This window comes from Helicoverpa zea, chromosome 3 (assembly GCF_022581195.2).
Source record: "Helicoverpa zea isolate HzStark_Cry1AcR chromosome 3, ilHelZeax1.1, whole genome shotgun sequence".
NCBI lineage: Eukaryota > Metazoa > Arthropoda > Insecta > Lepidoptera > Noctuidae > Helicoverpa > Helicoverpa zea.
In genome coordinates this window covers 10,000,001-10,019,152 of record NC_061454.1, presented here as the reverse complement: position 1 = coordinate 10,019,152, position 19,152 = coordinate 10,000,001, and the positions used below count along the sequence as shown (strand labels likewise).

Here is a 19,152-nt window from a genome sequence, read left to right as displayed (position 1 = left end):
CTTAATTTTTTTGTGCAGAATACTTAAAAAACATCTACATTTATCTAGCTATCCAAAAAGCCACAAAACACACAAAAATCCGCAAAAACGAGACTTTTAACTAGTAATAAAAATGTATACGTGTACCTAGACGACTTGTAAAGAAAAGATCTTAAAATTCGATTATCTTGAAACGGGTTAACTTTTGCCCAGTGTATCCCAGGGTCAAATTTGTCCGTATTGACCTATACTATCACCTCCTGAAAGGATGCGGTCTACTTACCAGTAACCCTGTATATATATAGATATAGATTATGGAAATGTATTTTTTTTATATAGAAAGAATTATTTTTATCTTAAATCTAGCCAAGCAAACAACTGAACATGCTGCAATGAATGCGAAATACAACGAATACAATAAGATTACCTACGAGCAACTTATAAATATCGCAAATAATTGGATCATAGACGACGCTGATGTGGGCACGCCTTTATTAGCCTTTAACGGACAAGTGGTAGGAGTAGCTCAAAAGAAACTTAAGAAAAAATCTGAAGTGCAACTGCAGGTTTGTAACCTAGCAAATAGTCTAATAATTCATACATATTTTTCAAATGAAATCAAAGGTTAGGCCTTTACACATTCTATTACAGGTATCAGAAGCCAATTTCGCCGAGAGAGGATTCCCGTTGACATTAATAATGTGTCCGTGTTTGCACTACAAGCAAGCTCTGGCCAGAATGTTTTCGCACTCCACCATCGTCAGAGAAGCTTTAACTGAGGAAGAGCCATGTGATCTACTTAAATGTCCTGTAAATAGAAAAGAATATACTGTCTTATTACCCAAAACTTTTCCGACAATACATCATGAGCCACCGCTTAAATGGTGGTATTTAGACGAAGCTCCGGTAAGCTTACAATAGGATCTATTTATAATTAGTTTTTGGTTGTGATAAATAGCTTTACTAATATACAGAACAAATCGTTCCAGATAAAAAAATGCGAATGTAATCAATTGACAGATTTGAATTTGTTGGATGACTCCAATCAAGATAATGTGTTAAATATTCTTTCGAAGTGGCATTGCACTTGTGGCAAAAAGGTAATCAATTGCTTATTACTGTTGAGTTAAGTTACTACTAATCTGGCGAACAACCAAAGAGCTAAATTTTGGCGACAATACGGCGCGGTTAAATGGTTTTATACTTATGATGTATGCGATTAAAATGGGTCCAAAAAGTCGATGTCTATGTCAGCCTAATACATGAATGTGCCTGTTGTATGAGCAGGTAACTTCTTCTCAAACATCGACGAGTGACATTCCATCAACATCTGTAGAGAAAATGCACGAGGAAAATGAAGACGTCCACGACACACGGCCTCTTCCGTTAACCAGCGTCAAACCTATTGAGTGTAAATATTTTCAATTACATCATCATCATCAAATATTAACTACTAGCTTCTGCCAGCGACTTCTTCCGCGTTAGATTCGGACTTTATGCAAAGAGAGGAAGAAATACTAATCACCAGCCTTTCCGACACGACGGTAGCTTAAAAAATGGAGTAACTTCACCCGTTTTCCCAAAATTTCCCATCACTGCTCTGCTCCTATTGATCGTAGCGTGATGAAATGTATCGTATAACCTGCCCAGGAGTATGAAGAATGTTTGTGCCAAGTTTCATTAAAATCCGTTGAGTAGTTTTTGTTTCCATAACGAACATACAGACAGACAGACAGAAAGACACAGACAGACAAAAATTTTACTGATTGCATTTTTGGCATCAGTATCGATCATTAAGCACCTCCTGATAGTTATTTTGGAAATATATTTAATGTACAGAATTGACCTCTCTACAGATTTATTATAAGTATAGATACATTAAAATAGCAATGTCTAAGTAAAGCACACATAGGAAGTGGTGAAGGGCGGGCGTTTTGGGGGCTGTCTTTTGTAGATTTGACGTTCAAAAAGTGCTGATTTTCAGCCTACTTTGAATAAATGACTTTTGATTTTGATGTTTAAGCAAAATTTCAGCTCCCGGAGGACGTCTAGTACTGCAACCTGGAGATCTCGTGAGATGCAAATACTCTTTTAGCCCTCAGGAAGAAGGAAACTATAGCGTCAAACGATTTGTTGAAGTCAGTGGGTGGCCTGAGTCGAGAACTGATATTAACGTTAACGGAATCTGTGATTTACCCAGGTATAAACGACATTTTTTTATACAAAACAAGAATGTTTAGTTACTCCGTGAATGCCTCATTCCACTAATCATTTATTATAGATTGGATAGCCGCCCTAAAAAGATGTTTGAAAATTTTGTAAGAAGAACTCAAGAGAACAACGTATACAAAATTACTTATTTGGATGATCTAAAAGTTTTTGAATTTGGACCGATATTTGTGGGATCGAATAGGTAGGTACACCCTTGTTTTTTTTTATGTTTTTCTCCTTTAATTTAAACTGCATTAGACATTCAAAAAATATATCATTTACAGAATCTATGAGGAAGATTACAAAATTGATTTAAAAAATTCTTCACTAGTTACTGCAGATGTTGTGATTGAGTTTTTAGAAGATACGACAACATTTCAAATAGACAAAACTTTTATGAAGTTGGAAGTAAGTGCCAAAAACTCCAGTCAAGATGACGCTTCAAAAGATAGCATGATTTTAGGGTTCCATGCCCAAAGGGTAAAACGCGACCCTATTGTTTTCGTTCCTCTGTCCGTCCGTCCGTCCGTCTGTCACCAGGCTGTATCTCATGAACCGTGATGGTTAGAGAGCTGCAATTTTCACAGATGATGTATTTATGTTGCCACTATAACAACAAATACTCAAAACGAAAATAAAATAAATATTTTGGGGGCTCCCATACAACAAACGTGATTTTTTTGCTCTGGTACGGGACCCTGCGTGCGCCAGTCCGACTCGCACTTGGCCGGTTTTATAATTCACTCGTCCTTTGGCGTTTTATTCTTGTAATGTTGTTTATTTTTTGTTCGCAGCCCGGCTGTCGAGACAAGCTGACAATTTCCGCGGCTCCTGCAGAAGTGGGTGTACACAGGAGCGTATTATTATTCTGTGTCAAGGATAATCCTGAAATAGTAATGGTGAACATCGCTTGTAGCGGAGTTTATCCGATCGTGGAAATACTACCGCTGACTAAGATGATTGGTAAGATTAAAATAGTCTTTAAACATTGAATAGAGATAAGTATCGCTTCACCGTCTGCCTACTTCAAGCTATTTTTAATGTTACTATGGTGTAGGAAATATTAACTGTTATAACAATTTTTAAATGGTCTGTATCTATTCTGCTTTTGGTTTATTACTTTATTATGTAAAAATGACTGACCTGCTCGTAATCCCTTATAATAAAAAAAATATTTCGTATTTATATGATGTAACCTGATTCTCAGAGTATGGAAAGCTTTTACTATACCGCCGAGAAGATGATAGATTTATTGTGAAGAACGATTCGATCCTTCCAATAATGTGGAAGATACGCAACGCTAGTGAATTTGTGGAAGACTTTATAATATCGCAGACTTCTGGCATTGTTCTGAGACAAGACAATCAGGTCGTGCCTATTACGTACATAGCTTGCCGAGTTGGAGTTATTGTTCAAAAAATTTTGTCGATCGACGTAAGTTTCGTATAGTATATATTCTTTTTTACAGGTTTATTAAACATGAATGATATTTATTTTATAATATTTACAGATCTATGACGCAGAAGGTCGCGGGGATCCGATGCTGGTTGACAATTTGTCACTATCAGCGGAGTGCTATGACGTCATGGTTGAATGTGCGCACGAGAACCCAAGCGAGAACTACCTCAATTATGGCAACGTCAAAGTTAATTCCACAGTTATACGGGAAATGTACTTGCTTAATCGAGGAAAATATAATATTTACTACAAGTTAGTCAATTTTAATTTTTCGATACATAACCCTAATACCTAATCCAGTACCTAATCGAGGTTTAGAATCTGTCCATCTAGGATCCAGATATCCAACCTAATATTTTTACAATATTCATCTTCACGAAAGATGGGCGGAACGTAGTATCCTGGTGTAACACATAAGCATGTAATCCTATTTGGAACAATAGAGTATCGACTAATTATGCAAAACGATGCAGGTTGAAAAAGGTGAAAAACTTCCCCGAACCCTCTCTCTTGCGGTCTTTCGAAGCTATCCCGGAGTGCGGCATGGTTCCTGCGACGCTTAAGCTGATAGCCATCGAGTTCGAGTGCACGCCCACCACGTCGATGAACCTGGTGAACGTGCCCGCGTACACGTGCTCGCTGCTGGACGGCAGCAAGGACCAGGTCGTCGTGGCCAAGTTCCCAGTTTGTGTGACCATTGCTTCCTTTTATAATACGTAAGTTCTCACTGTGTGGCTTTTTATTTTATACAAGACAAGAAACATAACTTATTTAAAAAACTAGAGTTTCTAAAGTATTTTACGTGATGTAAAAAGACGAGAAGTCATATTTCATGGCACTTATCTGCATTTCCAGTTTTACCCTATTCCCGCTGGGTGAATTAAACTTCCACATAATACCAGTGGGTACGGGTATAATGAGGGATGTTATCCTGAACAATACAAGCAAATGTCCAGTAACCTATGAGATAGTTCTACCGGTTGCTTACAAAGTGGACCCTGCACTCCCTCCACCCGTCCCGAAAGGCAAAGACAACAAGTAAGTAATAATGACTTGATAAATATTGAAGCCAAAAGTCGTGGTGGCCTAGTGGGCAAAGAACCAACCTCTCGAGTATGAGGGCGCGGGTTCGATTCCAGGTCAGGCAAGTACCAATGCAACTTTTCTAAGTTTGTATGTACTTTCTAAGTATATCTTAGACACCAATGACTGTGTTTCGGATGGCACGTTAAACTGTAGGTCCCGGCTGTCATAGAACATCCTTGGCAGTCGTTACGGGTAGTCAGAAGCCAGTAAGTCTGACACCAGTCTAACCAAGGGGTATTGGGTTGCCCGGGTAACTGGGTTGAGGAGGTCAGGCAGGGCAGTCGCTCCTTGTAAAGCACTAGTACTCAGCTACATCCGGTTAGACTGGAAGCCGACCCCAACATAGTTTGGGAAAAAGGCTCGGAGGATGATGAAATATTGAAGCCAAATAATTTTCAATTGTTCCCATGTTTTAAATATATTCAACAGGATTAGAAATCCTCCACTGAAATGTGGGAATTTCCTCATCATGAACGAAGACAACCTACTTCCTCCTGGAACAAGTCGGACCATACAGATTCAATTTTTCGCAACTGCAGCGAGGAAGTTTGAGGAAACCATCAATTTTGTCATAAGCGACACATGTCCGGCGGAGGCTCAGGGGGTGCCTCTTAGACTAGTCGGTACAGGGGCTATGCCTACCCTAGACCTGTGGAATATTGAGACCACTTTTAGAGAACATTTAATTGTTAAAAATTTATCTGAGTACAAAGTTCCAGAGGTAAGTCTCACTATCTGATAAAATTAGTGAATAGTCAATTTAGTTCAATGTTTCTGACATTTCATTCGTTTGCAGTCGTCACCACATTGCGTTTTCGCGGAGAATTCAGTGACTTTGCATTTTTTCGGCGTCACAGTCAATTCGAGTCATACGGGAGCAATAGATCTTTACAACAATGGACTTGTTGCATGTGCACTTACTATGAAACTTCATCCTCAATCAAATTCGGCGCCTGGAATTTTCTCACTGGATAAATTCGAGACTCATATAGAACCTTTGCTGCACAAGAATTTAGGAATCATTTTCACTCCTAAAGCACTGCAGGTATGTATTAATTAAGTATGCAATAATGTGTTCTAGAAATAAATAGGTAGTACTTGGTACTTATAATTACAGTGTTTAGTATGTATTTTATTTTAATTTTGGTATTAAAAAAACGTGATAATAAGCAAGTAATTTGATACTATTTCAGGAGTATCGTGCAGTATTGGAAATCAAATTAAAATTACTTGATAATCAAGAGCAGTCATTCAAGATATGTCTGATCGGCGAAGGTGTTATACCTAGAATAGCGTTGGTATCACCTCGGTTGAAGCACCAGAGGGTTGCTTCGCTACAATTCCCGGTCACATGTCTAGGATCCGTCAGCCACAAAGCTATTCGCTTCAAAAATATTAGCTCTGTAAACAGCGTGGTCGTTTTAGACGTTTTACAATCGATGGACGAAGTAAGACCCATATTCTGGTTGTGTGCTGCACCCGAAACTGAACATATGGTCATACTTGGAGATCCTGGTAAGTATGTGAAATGAAATCCCTTGATCCTTTCGTTACGTAATGCCAAAATTACTGTTTTTTTATCTGAATATATGAAACCTTTCAGACGACATCAACCTTCGTATGAAAGTTGTGCTCAGACCAGCGGTATTAGCGGTTTTATATATTTATTATAATCCTATAAGCAAGGGAAAAATAAGCTGTGATGTGAAAATTACTATTGAAGAAAACCCTTACGAATATTTTACTGTAAGTTTAGTTTAAGATCAAGGTTTTTTTAGAGCCAACGCTTTCAAAGGAGCATTAAAATAAACATATTGCTTTACAATCATCATCTCAGCCATAGGACGTCCACTGCTGAACATAGGCCTCCCCCTTAGATCTCCACAGATACCTGTTGGAGGCGACCTGCATCCAGCGTCTTCCGGCGACCTTTATAAGGTCGTCTGTCCACCTTGTTGGTGGACGTCCTACGTCGACGTTCTTTACAATACTGGGTTCAAAAATTACAACACTGTTGGAATTTAAATAAAATACAAATGTTCTCATTATTTAATTGTTATTGAGTCTATAGCAGATTCACATGTATTTTCACTCGTTTATTGCATTCAGGTACTATGTGAAGGCGAATCGTTTATGGAAGATGTCATATTGATGGGACTAGAAATGCTCTCCATGGACATCGATCTCGAAGCGTATAAGTTATCTGCAGAAGGGTAAGGACTTCGTATCTTTGATTTAAATGATAACGAACGCAATCATGATACCTGTAGTTGTTACTTACATTTTTATACAGGACCGTGTCAACTGTATCTACGGTAGAAAAGAAGAGTAAAACGGCAAGTATAGAGAAGAAGAAATCCAAGTCGACTGCGGGGGCGACCGACAGCAAGAAGGCGAGGAAGGTGTCCAACGCGTCTGCGCGGCACAGTGAAGCAACTAGCATGGAGCCATCCCTCCTTAAATACATCCTAAATTTTGGTAAAATAACCAATTTGATTATAAAAAACTTCCATAAAAAATGACCAATTTTGTCTCAATAAATCAAATATGATGGGTCTATTATGAAATCAGGTGCTTTTCTCTATAGAAGTATGCATCACAGCTATCTAATGTAGTTCAAGCAGTTAGCAAAGAAGTAGGTATACTTTGTTTATACTTACGTATATGAATTCCAGGTGGCTGCGAATTATGTTCTTTACAAAGAAGATCAGTTGTGATGGTGAATAATTCTGAAAAAGTATACAAGTTCACGTGGGCCGAAGTGGACTGCCTCGTCATTAAACCTTCCATGGGTTACATATCGCCGGGCGAAGAGAAAGATTTAGAAATTATTTTTTTCTCGGCACAACCTATTTCTTTACGAAAGGTATTGTTCGAATACTTTTTTTATATTTAAAGTAATATTTAATAATGTTGGAAATGTTAAATACAACACATATTATGTTTAGGAGTTCCTAACTTGCACGTTGATAGCTATTAGTGATGACTCACTAACACTGGATATGAAGGGGACGACTTGGGACAATCGACAAATAGTCACCCTGTTTGATCATAATACGTAAGTCTTTGTTAAATATATCTTAGATTATATACATTAGATTTTTGTAACGCCTTTAATTATGGTAAGTATAGTACATGTATCCTCTATCTCATTTTCAGAGATTTAAGCCTCAATCAAAGATGTGAGACTCTTATAGACGAACAAACGATTCCGCCATCAGATTATTTCTTAGGAGGCATAAATATGGTGATTGTATATTCAGCGCAAACTGAATACACGAAATATCTTACCCAATTACCGGAAAGTAAAGCATTGCCTGATACGTTTATTTATCAGGTAAACTCGTGGAAAATGTTGTGGGTAGTATATTGTGGAAAATGTTGTGGGTAGTATATTTGTTAAGTTTAAAGTTAAGACTATTGTTTACCCTTAATGTACTACTGTTTGTTTTCCCAAATATAATAAATAAACTCACACACATTGTAAACATGTGATTGTTTAGTAGGTACTTAAATTGATGCTATTCATATTTTTTGTTTGTTTTATCAGACAAGACATTTCGACTTTACCGTTGAAAATGTTGGTCATGTTCCCATGAAAATCGTATGGAGTTTTCAAATAGACGACGAATTTCCAGCACGAATAGACAAGCACCAAATGAAAAGTTTCGAGGTAAGCCTTATAGAATACACTAGCACGTTGCAGAGCCGTAGCAGAGCCGTAGCAGAAGTTTCGTAGTCTTTGCTACGAAATTACTACGCAACCCTACGTAACTACGCCATACATAGGGTCCGTTCCTGAGCCGGTGTAGCAAACATTTTTTGATCAGCATTTGATAAGAAATCTTCTAATTTGTTTTGTGTTATGATTATTAGTTCAAACCGGATGAAGTTCCTGAAATAGACCAAAGTATTGTGGGCAATGTCTCTACAAACAATGGGAATGACCCAACAACAGAACCTCCGGTTGAAAATGGTAAAGAATTTTAAAAGTATTTTTAATATTTTTATTTACGCAATTAAATAAGAATTAAAACCATATTTGTTTTAAGAGCCGAGCAATGTGACGCTGTTCAGTAACAGTCAGGGCCGAGACAGCGTTGACACTTGGTTCGAGGTAGATTTACCGTTCTCAATAGAGCCTATCAAAGATTGCCTGATGCCTGGTGAAAGCCGTGACTTCAGAGTCACGTTTTCGCCCCTTGACGCATTTGATTTCAAAGTGAGACTGAAAAGTTCTATAGGTATGTACTGTTTTATAAATGCAGATTTACAATAATTTATAGTACAAACGCTAATGATGTTTTTTGTTTAAAATCAGATAATTTGGATCCATATGATCAGAATATATCGTGTAAGCTAACAGCGCGTTCCGTTATTCCGTACGTCCACTTGGACATCGAAGAGAGTGACTATTTGACATCCGGCAGAAGGAAGATCACGGGTGTAGCCTTGCCTCCACACATGACTGTGTTGGAGTTCAATGTTTTGGGCTCTGGATGTTATAAAAAGTATGTAATTCAATCTATACAATATTTATACAGAGGAATTAATTGCCGTGGAGTTGTTATAGTTTTAACCGTCAGTTACACAAAGCTCCATTAAAGTTAAAGCTTCATTAAATTTATTGCTAACACTTTATCTGGTTGACAAAGAAAGTCAGCAATAGATTTAAAGAAGCTTTAACTTTAATGGAGCTTTGTGCAACTGACGGTATATCAGTTAATTTTTCTATTCACTGAACTTTTATGATAATAAACTTCAGAATTCGATTCTTAACTGGATTGAATCAATTTATTGAGATTTCTTCAATCGTTTTAGAACATTCAATGTGATAAACCCGACGAGCGAAGCGTACGAGTTCATATTCGAGATGATAATGTCTGACAAGCCGGAGCTGATCCCAGTTCACTGCAACATGCTGAAGGGCTACGTCGAAGGAGGCACGTCCACTGATGTTACCTTCACGTTTTCCCCTACTGCCCCTGGGGTATGATATTCAAAGACTTCTTTTTACGATCACAATTTTCTTTAAACATTTTGCTAATCTGTTAACTCTCTTATACAGGATTACGAATCTCAGTGGAAGTTCCTCATACCAGTATATAACCTAGTTATGAACATATTGGTCGTCGGTTTGGTAAGAGAACCCGATGTCATATTCGTTCCAACAATTCTTGTGATTAGAAACTCATTAGTCGGCTTCACGTCTACGAACGTCGTTATGTTGAAGAATAATGAGACTGAAGCTCTTAAGTTTGAGTTCAAGGGTAATTCGCTGTGCAATGAATCTGGCAAGACGCCCGTTATTTGTGAACCTAATCAAGGGATGCTGAAACCGAGATCAGAAACACCTATTAAGTAAGAACTCTCACTTTAATATAATTACTATTTTAAACAAATTCAATAACCTACCCGTTTATTTCTAGCATAATTTATACACCAATCCAAGATGGCCCACTATCGTTTAAAATATTTTGTAACATTACCTATTTGACCAAGTATCTAACTCTTTGCGTGAATGCGCTGAGCTTCTCAATTAAACCCAAAGTGACTTACTATTTGATTGGTAATGAGCATATACTGAACAGCGAAGCTATTACTAACATACACTTAGATCAGGTATTTAATTGTTTTCCTTATTTATGCTAACTTCAGAAATTGCTAAAAAATTCAATCATGCAATGTTGCGATATTATAGACTGCCTCAACATACGAGAGAACAATACCGTTTACTATAAGGAACGATGGTTCGGCAACGTTTTTCTTCGAGTGGAACTACAACGGGTCCAACGTTAAGAAGTACATGCAGCTGAGCGTTGAGCCCAAGAGTGGTCACGTGACGCCTGGAGGCGAACTGGAGTGCACTCTGTACTTTACCGTCAAGCAAGTGCCGGTGCAGGCATTCCCTGTTACACTGTCGGTTGGTGCAATTTTTTTTATTATTCTGCCAATGCATTAACTATCCGTCCAGTCCAAACCATAACAAAACAAGCTCTAGAAGTAACGATTATGAAAACGACATGGAGAATGTCGAAAAGTTCCGAATTTTATTGAATTACTACATTTAGGAACTTCGTAAATGATTTTTCTTTAGATTTCAGATGGTCCTGAGTACAGCATTTTTATTCACGCAGAAATTGAGAAACCTTTGTATCACTTCTCATGCATGAACTTTGACTTCGGAAAATGTTTTATTCATACTCCGGATACAACATATAAGAGGAATATTGCATTTACTAACGATGATAAAGTTCCAATTATGTAAGATTGGAAATTTATATTTCACTAACCATTTTCCCCGCGGTTTCAGTTGCGTTCGTACCGGAATGAAATAAAACCTATGTTATTCGGGAAGATTGTAGTTTTCCAACAGTGAAAGATTTTTTTAAATCATCATCCTCCGAGCCTTTTCCCAAACTATGTTGGGGTCGGCTTCCAGTCTAACCGGATTCAGCTGAGTACCAGTGCTTTACAAGAAGCGACTGCCTATCTGACCTCCTCAACCCAGTTACCCGGGCAACCCGATACCCCTTGATTAGACTGGTGTCAGACTTACTGGCTTCTGACTACCCGTAACGACTGCCAAGGATGTTCAATGACAGCCGGGACCTACAGTTTAACGTGCCATCCGAAACACAGTCATTGGTGTCTAAGGTATATTTAGAAAGTACATACAAACTTAGAAAAGATTTTTTTAAATCGGTCCTATGATTTTGGAGTTTATCCATTACAAACAAACCATCAAAAATATATTTTTTTCCTTTTTATAAAAAAATAATAATTTAACTTAAGGTGGCATTTAATTAAAGGATAAAATTTACAGAGTGGACCTAAACTTTGCAAATCTGCCGGAACTATTCGTAGATTATGAGAAAGTATCGAGTGTGAAGCCAGGAAGACGTCTGAAAATAGCTATCTACTTCAGGCCAAAGCAGGTCAAAGAATATGAATTTACTTTGCAATTTTGGGTGAACTCTCTTTGCGAAGAAAATATAGTTATCAAAGGAGAAGGTAAGTCATTATTCCAAATCGATAAGTAAAGTAAGAGATACTTTTCATCAGTAACTAAAAGCACTGTTCCAAATTATTTGCCAGGTATTCCTCTTCTATTCGATCTTTACGAAGGCTGTCAAAAGAGTTTTGACTTGGGCCACGTGAAAGTAGGGGAAAAATTAGTTCGCACAATAGAAGTGATGAACCATAGTAAAATACCAATAGAAGCCTCTTACATATTTAGAGAAATGTATCCCATGGTTGATGATACGACTAAGTCAGACGCTACCAGTGTTTGTTTAAGTCCAGGGACTTCACATATGCCTTCCAATATAGGGCCATCGAGGTAAATACATTTTTATAAATCTCTACATGATTGCTTTACCTACTAATGTTTAATAATTTTCATCTGCCAATCTTTTCCAGGGTGCAAATGTTGCAAACATACAAAAACGATAAAATTCGAAACCAAATCGCTATGGATATTCAGAATGCACTGTCTTCATTGAAAGTTATACCAAACAAGTGCACGATAAGCCCATACAGAAAGGTTCCATTAAAAATACAATTCAAGCCAGTTGGCATGATAAGCACGCTCAACGTTCAGGTATATTCTTCTCTTCCTAGGCTTAATTAAACGGCTTGTTCTACTTTATTGACTTTATTATTGATGTGATAATATTTCAGTTAAATATGAAAGTGTTCCACTTTGAGCGGCCTCTAGTGCGTCTAAGCGGCTGCGCCACAGGAATGAGCCTGGCCTTCAGTCAGAACTCGCTGCAGTTTGGCCGCGTGCGCAAGCGTGGGTGCAAGATTCTAAAAGTAATGCTACTGAACAAGGGGGATTTTGGCGCCAGGTTTGTTTAGTACTTCACGGAGGATTACATTTTATTTTCTTTTGATGATTCGATTTTTAAACTTGTTAGGGCAGTTTGTAGTGACTTTATTTCATTTGAAAGTCTGTCACCTGTCTATTATTATCGCTAGGTGCTAACTCCTTCAACTTTTCTAGATTTTGGTGGCAACCATTGATATCGGATGAATTTACGATATCTCCGCAGTACGGCACAATTGCCGCGCATACCAATGTGACATTTACCATTACTTTCAGACCTAAAAATCACAACCCCTTCATTAAAGTATGGGTACGTATAAGTAGAAACTATCTTTGTTTCTAGCTACTTATGAATGTAAAACGTTATATTAAATGTTAACGCATGTTCCAGGCAAGTTGTAACATAGAAAACTATACGCCTCTCGAACTAGCCCTATACGCATCTTGCGTCGACATGGGGAATGTTCAGAACAAAACTCTGTACTTGGAATGCCCTGTCCGAGACATAAGCACAGGCTATATTACCGTCACTAACCCGTAACTATGCACCATGCTATTAAATGTGGTTTTAATACCCAATGTTGAAAATACAAACTAAATTTTATTTTTAGAACTGACGATTTATGGCTGATTCTCTCTGAAGTATCAGGTGGGCCGTTCGAAACTTGGAAAGAATTCCACATGGAGCCCAATTCTACGTTAGATATTCCAATCAATTTTAAACCAAAAACTATTGGAAAGCATGAAGTAAGCTTTTACAACGCATTTAAGTGGCATTCATAGCATTTTATATTGAATGATTGAGTTAAAAACGCGTCTTGCGTTTCAGAGTCAAGTCTTGTTTTCACCTCTAGGTGAAAGCGCGTTATTTGTGTCATTAATTGGAGTTGCCGCTCATCCTAACCCTAATGGCACCATTAATATAAAAGTTCCCGCCAAAGATGTGCACGTTGAACCATTGCCCGTGTATAATATTTCTGAGGTAGGTACTGAGGTAGGAGCTGGGTTTGCGACGGTCTTTACTCAGATGACCTACGAATAAACCTATTAGATAGTTTATATCTCATAATATTGTTTATTTTTTTGCCGCTATAACAACAATTACAACTTAAAAACAATAAAATCAATATTCAATAAACCAAACAGAAAACCTGAGTTCCTAAACTGAGGGTTTTTTTTTTCATTCATCGAAAGAATTACCTAACGCTGGAAATAACACAATATCCGTCTAATTTTAGTTCCCGGAATCTTATATAGTATCTACAGAGGTAGAGAGAATAAGTCCTGACAGATTCGAAGGCCACTATGAAATCAAGTGCCCAGAAACTATCAAGACGTGGGGCGAAGCGACTGCCACGTGCCGTTGGACCTACGTATGTTACGAGGAGTGCGATATGACACTTAAAGTCAGTGTTATGATGCGGTTAAAATCTATTAGTTATGACGGAATTTAAAGGTATCTATTATAATAATGACTGCTATAGGTGATGTTCACAAACGAAGAGAGTCGCGAGTACCAATACTATATCATCAACGTTTCTGTGACGCCGAGTCATATAGTGGACACTTTGACTTTCGTATCACGTGCGCGTGAGATGGCGCAAAATGAACTGATCGTCAAAAATCCGCTGGGAGATGACGCTGAATTCTTCATCAGTTGTGAAAAGCTGCAGTGTCCCGACACTTTGAAAATCAATAGGAAATCTGAGGTAGGTACCTAAGTTGTTTTTTAATCCACGACCGTTTCGCGAACTACGAACCACAATGAAAGGTGATCAGAGGACCAGGAAAAGATGACCTAATTAAATTAGGAGAACAAGTAGGACTTGAATAAAAATGCGCCAACCAGAACTGATTGTAAAAAAAGAAGACTACTACATACGCATTTTCTTTTTCTTTCAGGCAGTACTGACAATGACATATTCGCCTTTAGTGGTTGGCGAAACTGAAGACTATTTAGAGGTCTCAAATGATTTAGTCGGCACTTTTGTCTACAAAATAATATTAAAATGTCTACCTGCAAAGGAGAAAAATCTTGAATACACCGCTTCACTGGGAACTAATATGCCAATCCGTCTCAGGGTGCATAACAAGACTGATTCCAGAGCTGAGTTTGAGTGCACGGTTATTATCCTTTATACTCAAATCACATTGAGTTGGCAGCGGCCGACAAAGAAACGACAGAATTAGTGACATAATTGCTATGTTAATGTTATCTATAATTAATATTATGAAGCTGAAGAGTCAGTTTACTTGAACTTGTTTATACACTACTTAGAAGTATTTAAATGTTTGCAGGTATCTCACCCATCTATACAAGCTGATGAACGTTACACACTGAGTGCACAAGAGAAAGGGAAGTTTTTGGTATGGTTTGAGCCGACTGAGCTTGGCGTACAAACCAGTAGAATTTCTTTCAATTCAGTTGACGCTGGTGAATTTGTGTATGTATAAAGATCTAACTTTTGTACTGAAGCTACTTACTTTTAATAAATATATATATATATATATAAAACAATAATTTACAGATACATTATAAAAGGAACTGGTACAGAACCGAAACCGAAAGGGCCTTACGAAATTAGAGCTGGTGGATCCATAATTATAAAGTTTAAAAACGTTTTCGATGATACGAGAATGTTTAAAATATATGTTGACAATGATGAATTTTATGTGAAGACTTTGTATGAACCAATTCGACCTAAAAAGGTAATATGGTTATTGTTAGTTCACATTGCAAGTGTGTATTAGTCAAACTTAAAATAAATTGTGATAACTTAAAATATATTTTTGATAGGATCTCAAGATTCAAGTATCCTTGGTAGAAAGACCAGTAACAGGGTGGACTGAAATGCCCACTGGCGCTCTCACTGTTGAAAACTGCGAGCCACCAAACCCAAAGGTGCATTGGACTTACTTCTTGCAAGGAATACCTTGATGCATGCTGTCATCTGTATTATTTATATCTTCAATATTATTATTAGATTTTTATCATAACTCAAATATAGCTGTTAAATTCTTTTTTAACTATTATTCTATAGTATACACAGGTATAGTAAGACAATATTTTAATCAAATGATGGATTTATTACCAGTCACTTACACTAAATTCTTGGACAATATCTTCTTTATCGTCGGCAATATCGTCGTCAACTTCCATTGCTTTCTTCTTAGCTGGCTTCTTCTTTTCTTTTTTCTTCTTTACTGATTTTGCCTTTGGAGCCGGCGTGTCGTCATCATCATCTTCTAGTTTAAAGTGATCATCCTCACCTTCATCGTCAGATGGGAACAGTTCCACCGGGCCCTTATCCTCCGCTTGCGCGTTTTGTGCCGCGTCATCAGACAGCTTAGCCCGCTTAATCTTAGGCAACTCACCAGCAATCTCATCATTCTTAGTAATCTTCTTACGTTTCTGTATCTTGTTGATTTTACTCCAATTCTCGAAGAATGTTTGCAACGGAGTTCCTTTCGTCTTTATACTAGTTTCCCAGGCTGCTAACATCTTCTCATCAGTCAAAGCGAAACTAATCTTGGCTCTCTCTCGTTCTATAAATTTAGAGTTCTCCTCAATTTTATCCACTAATTGCCTCATTTTTTTCGTGTAGTTTGATACTGAACAAGATTTTAAAAATTGTTTTATCTGAAACAAACATGTATCATGGTATTAGTTTTCATTTTAATAATAGTTAATTTAATTTATATTTTACTTCTATATAAAATAAATTTATAAAATTAGAAAGTGTTTGTTTTTAGTAGTTTTCATGATTGATTTATTTATTATTTTTACCTGTATTACTGCTAACAGAGTTATATCTGGGAAAGCAATCGTGTGTGACTCATTAGCTGTATACTCCAACAGGAGTCCATACAGGCGTTCTATTACAGAGTCCTTGAATCCATTCTCCATCAGCTGGGACTTGGCCAGTCGAAGAATGCAGGAGAAATCTAATGGCTTCATTGAAACCTTCTTATGTTTCTTGTTGAAGTCAAATGTTGTTAAAACCTAAAAGAAAAATCATTTTTTATTTAACATTCAATCAATTTGCCTTCCTATTACCATAAATAAACAGGTTTTAAATATTTACCTCAACAAGGAATGGTAAAATAGGCATGAAAGTATTTGATTCCTTTGACAAATTGATGAGTATCTCAACACAATGGAATCTCAAGGGATAATATTGATGTGTTGGCACAAGTTTGATTGTGTTGGTAGTGATCATAACCAGAGGGTAGATCAACGGCTGCAGCTGCGGTTTGTTTGAGGTGGCTCCCAATAAGTCTGCCCACAAATGCAGTGAGTTCACAAACTGCCAGTTATATACAGCTTGCCTGTTTTCAATCTTTTGTACAACAATCGCATTCCTCAAGTGTATAGCCAGCTGTCTAATGTAAAGGAAAACATGCTGGTAAGACACATTTAAGTCTAATGAGAACATTTCTACGAGTGATCTTCTCATGAAGTTAATTCCAGGCCAGGTGGAAGGGCTCACGAATTTGCAGTTTTTGACATAAGTCATGTACATGGCTTTCAATACTGAATCAAGTAATGTTGCCTGCTGGTTCCTGGTTATCCTCAATATACATAGGAAGGCCAACACCCTTACAGTTTCTTCACCAGTACTCCAGAAATTCAAGAGTTTCTTCAGAGCTTGCTTTGCTATTCTAATGAAGCAAGCAACATAGATAGCCATTTGGTGCAGATGTTTGAGTAACACAGTCAATATATTCTCTGATGTTACTCCTCCAAGCAATTTCAGCAAATCACCAAGATATGAAATCAGGTGTGTTTTAATTTTTATGAAGTGTTTGCATTTCTGTGGATCTTTCCCAGATTGTTCCATACCCAAATACTTTCTTATAGCACCTGGTAGGTATAGAACACACATCTGTATGACAGCGTTGAACACAGATGATCCTGAAATCAATAAAATACAAAATTCAATTAGCCTTAAAGTAAATACCCTCTTTCTAATATATTCATAATTATAATTCTTCTTCTTCTTTTAGTTAGTAAAAAAAAATATTTTTTATGGGAATTATCAAAAATATTACCTTCAACTTTGTATTCTCCTTCAGAGGCTCCGTCTTCACTGGTGGCCCTCAACATGGCAGCATTAAAGGCCTTGATCACAGTAGTCAAGGTTGTTAGTTTCACTTTGACTTCACTCTGGAGTTCAGCCTGCCACTGTGCCACCATTTTAAGGGTGATTTTACCTTGAACTGGTTTTGCATCCTCATCCTGATAAAAGTAATTATTTCTTCATTAGACACATTTGTAATATTAATAGAAGTAAAATGTTCGTCGGTAATTAGAAATAAAATGTCAAAATACCTCAAAGTCACTTTCATCGCTGTCCCCCCTGAGGGGACCTGGTTTGTGAACTTTTTCATCATCATCACCATCGTCCTCTCCCTTGTCGGATGCATCATCTTCCGAATCCACATCAAAATTTAATAAATTTTCATCATTCTCTTCCAAGAAGTTGTAGAAATCAGGATCTGTACTTTTTAGCTTTTTTAAGGATTCCTTGTGGGCTTCGGGGTTAAGTTCTTCTTCCGAGTCTGGAAAAATTGGTATAATGAGTGACTTAACTTTAAACACGCCGGGTATGGGTTGGAATTTGGTAATTATTGAGCAATAACTTAAATTTCTTTAAAAGGTTTTACCTACCTATCTGAAAACGAGCAGCAAGAACAACATGAAATAATATTATACAATCATGTGAATCACGTAGTTACTCCATATACTTGAAAACATAACCACGACTACATAACCATTTAAATATAAGGAAAAAAAAATGTAACAAACCTGAACCTGAGTCTTCAGGGGCTGCCGGTGCCTGGGGTTTCTTCATTTTCTTCTTCATATTTGTAAAGTTAGGCAGGTTTTAATATATTTCACTACACCACGTGTTTTTTACTGAAATAATTCCAAGTTGTTGTGTTTCACTTTCGTTCGCAACATGCTTTCAAGTCCAGGTCTGTCTGACACTGACAATGACAGCTACTTTGACATTGACAGCAGAATCGACAGTTGCCACTCAAGAACATAGACATAATATTAGTAAACAGGACTTCGCATATGAACCCAAAAAACGAGCCGAGTGAAACAGTTAGTACGGAGGCTGTCTGTCCCTTTCTAATAGGGTGACTATGAGATTAAGCTATGTGAGACAAATCCGAATTTGCTAAGATTATTAAACACAGATTAGTATTGAAGTTTTAACTTACGCAGTTTGTGACCTTAAGATACTAATAAAGGCTTTTAATAATTAGCGGAAATTAGCAGTATAAAAGCAGGAAAATTCGTAGTGAAGACTGTTTTTTTTGTATTTCTACTTCATATATAGACTGCTGAGCCATTTATGTCGCCTTTCTTCATTTTTTGGGAAGCTATAACAATAGTACAACAGTTTTAAAATCCATCACCCATATTTTGACTCGTTACAAGAATTCATGGGCACCCTAGTTGTTTGGTTTACGAAAATGTTATTATTAGCTAACCTGTGGAACGATATATTGCAACCACCATAGGATTCACTTTTGCAAGTAGAAACGCAACACTTTTTCACCATTTTAATAGTTTA

At 37.2% G+C, this 19,152-nt stretch overlaps 2 protein-coding genes across 2 annotated transcripts in view; one reads left to right on the top strand and one right to left on the bottom strand.

Moving 5' to 3' along the window:
• Nucleotides 1-15,503, top strand: part of LOC124645852 (hydrocephalus-inducing protein homolog) — a 35,733-nt gene extending 20,230 nt beyond the window's left edge. Inside the window, 44 exon segments of the mRNA XM_047185793.1 lie at nt 346-545; nt 631-885; nt 969-1,079; nt 1,267-1,390; nt 2,014-2,179; nt 2,261-2,392; nt 2,475-2,598; nt 2,985-3,153; nt 3,398-3,624; nt 3,701-3,900; nt 4,122-4,364; nt 4,504-4,686; nt 5,164-5,455; nt 5,531-5,779; nt 5,928-6,249; nt 6,338-6,480; nt 6,844-6,947; nt 7,028-7,212; nt 7,410-7,600; nt 7,683-7,792; nt 7,894-8,071; nt 8,285-8,407; nt 8,611-8,710; nt 8,787-8,978; nt 9,056-9,245; nt 9,556-9,724; nt 9,803-10,095; nt 10,164-10,356; nt 10,436-10,657; nt 10,832-10,998; nt 11,561-11,748; nt 11,833-12,076; nt 12,157-12,337; nt 12,418-12,587; nt 12,743-12,875; nt 12,957-13,102; nt 13,177-13,312; nt 13,395-13,547; nt 13,804-13,971; nt 14,050-14,274; nt 14,468-14,689; nt 14,864-15,009; nt 15,094-15,274; nt 15,363-15,503. Of these exon segments, the coding sequence (XP_047041749.1) occupies nt 346-545; nt 631-885; nt 969-1,079; nt 1,267-1,390; nt 2,014-2,179; nt 2,261-2,392; nt 2,475-2,598; nt 2,985-3,153; nt 3,398-3,624; nt 3,701-3,900; nt 4,122-4,364; nt 4,504-4,686; nt 5,164-5,455; nt 5,531-5,779; nt 5,928-6,249; nt 6,338-6,480; nt 6,844-6,947; nt 7,028-7,212; nt 7,410-7,600; nt 7,683-7,792; nt 7,894-8,071; nt 8,285-8,407; nt 8,611-8,710; nt 8,787-8,978; nt 9,056-9,245; nt 9,556-9,724; nt 9,803-10,095; nt 10,164-10,356; nt 10,436-10,657; nt 10,832-10,998; nt 11,561-11,748; nt 11,833-12,076; nt 12,157-12,337; nt 12,418-12,587; nt 12,743-12,875; nt 12,957-13,102; nt 13,177-13,312; nt 13,395-13,547; nt 13,804-13,971; nt 14,050-14,274; nt 14,468-14,689; nt 14,864-15,009; nt 15,094-15,274; nt 15,363-15,503 (7,991 nt within the window).
• Nucleotides 15,504-15,631: 128 nt separating this feature from the next.
• LOC124645849 (nucleolar complex protein 2 homolog) lies at nt 15,632-18,562 on the bottom strand. Its single transcript, XM_047185789.1, has 6 exons — nt 18,375-18,562; nt 17,898-18,127; nt 17,618-17,804; nt 16,651-17,480; nt 16,353-16,568; nt 15,632-16,205 (listed from the first exon to the last, which is right to left on the bottom strand). The coding sequence occupies exons 1-6, from the start codon at nt 18,430-18,432 to the stop codon at nt 15,654-15,656; spliced, it is 2,073 nt and encodes a 690-aa protein (XP_047041745.1). The 5' UTR covers nt 18,433-18,562; the 3' UTR covers nt 15,632-15,653.
• Nucleotides 18,563-19,152: the final 590 nt, after the last annotated feature.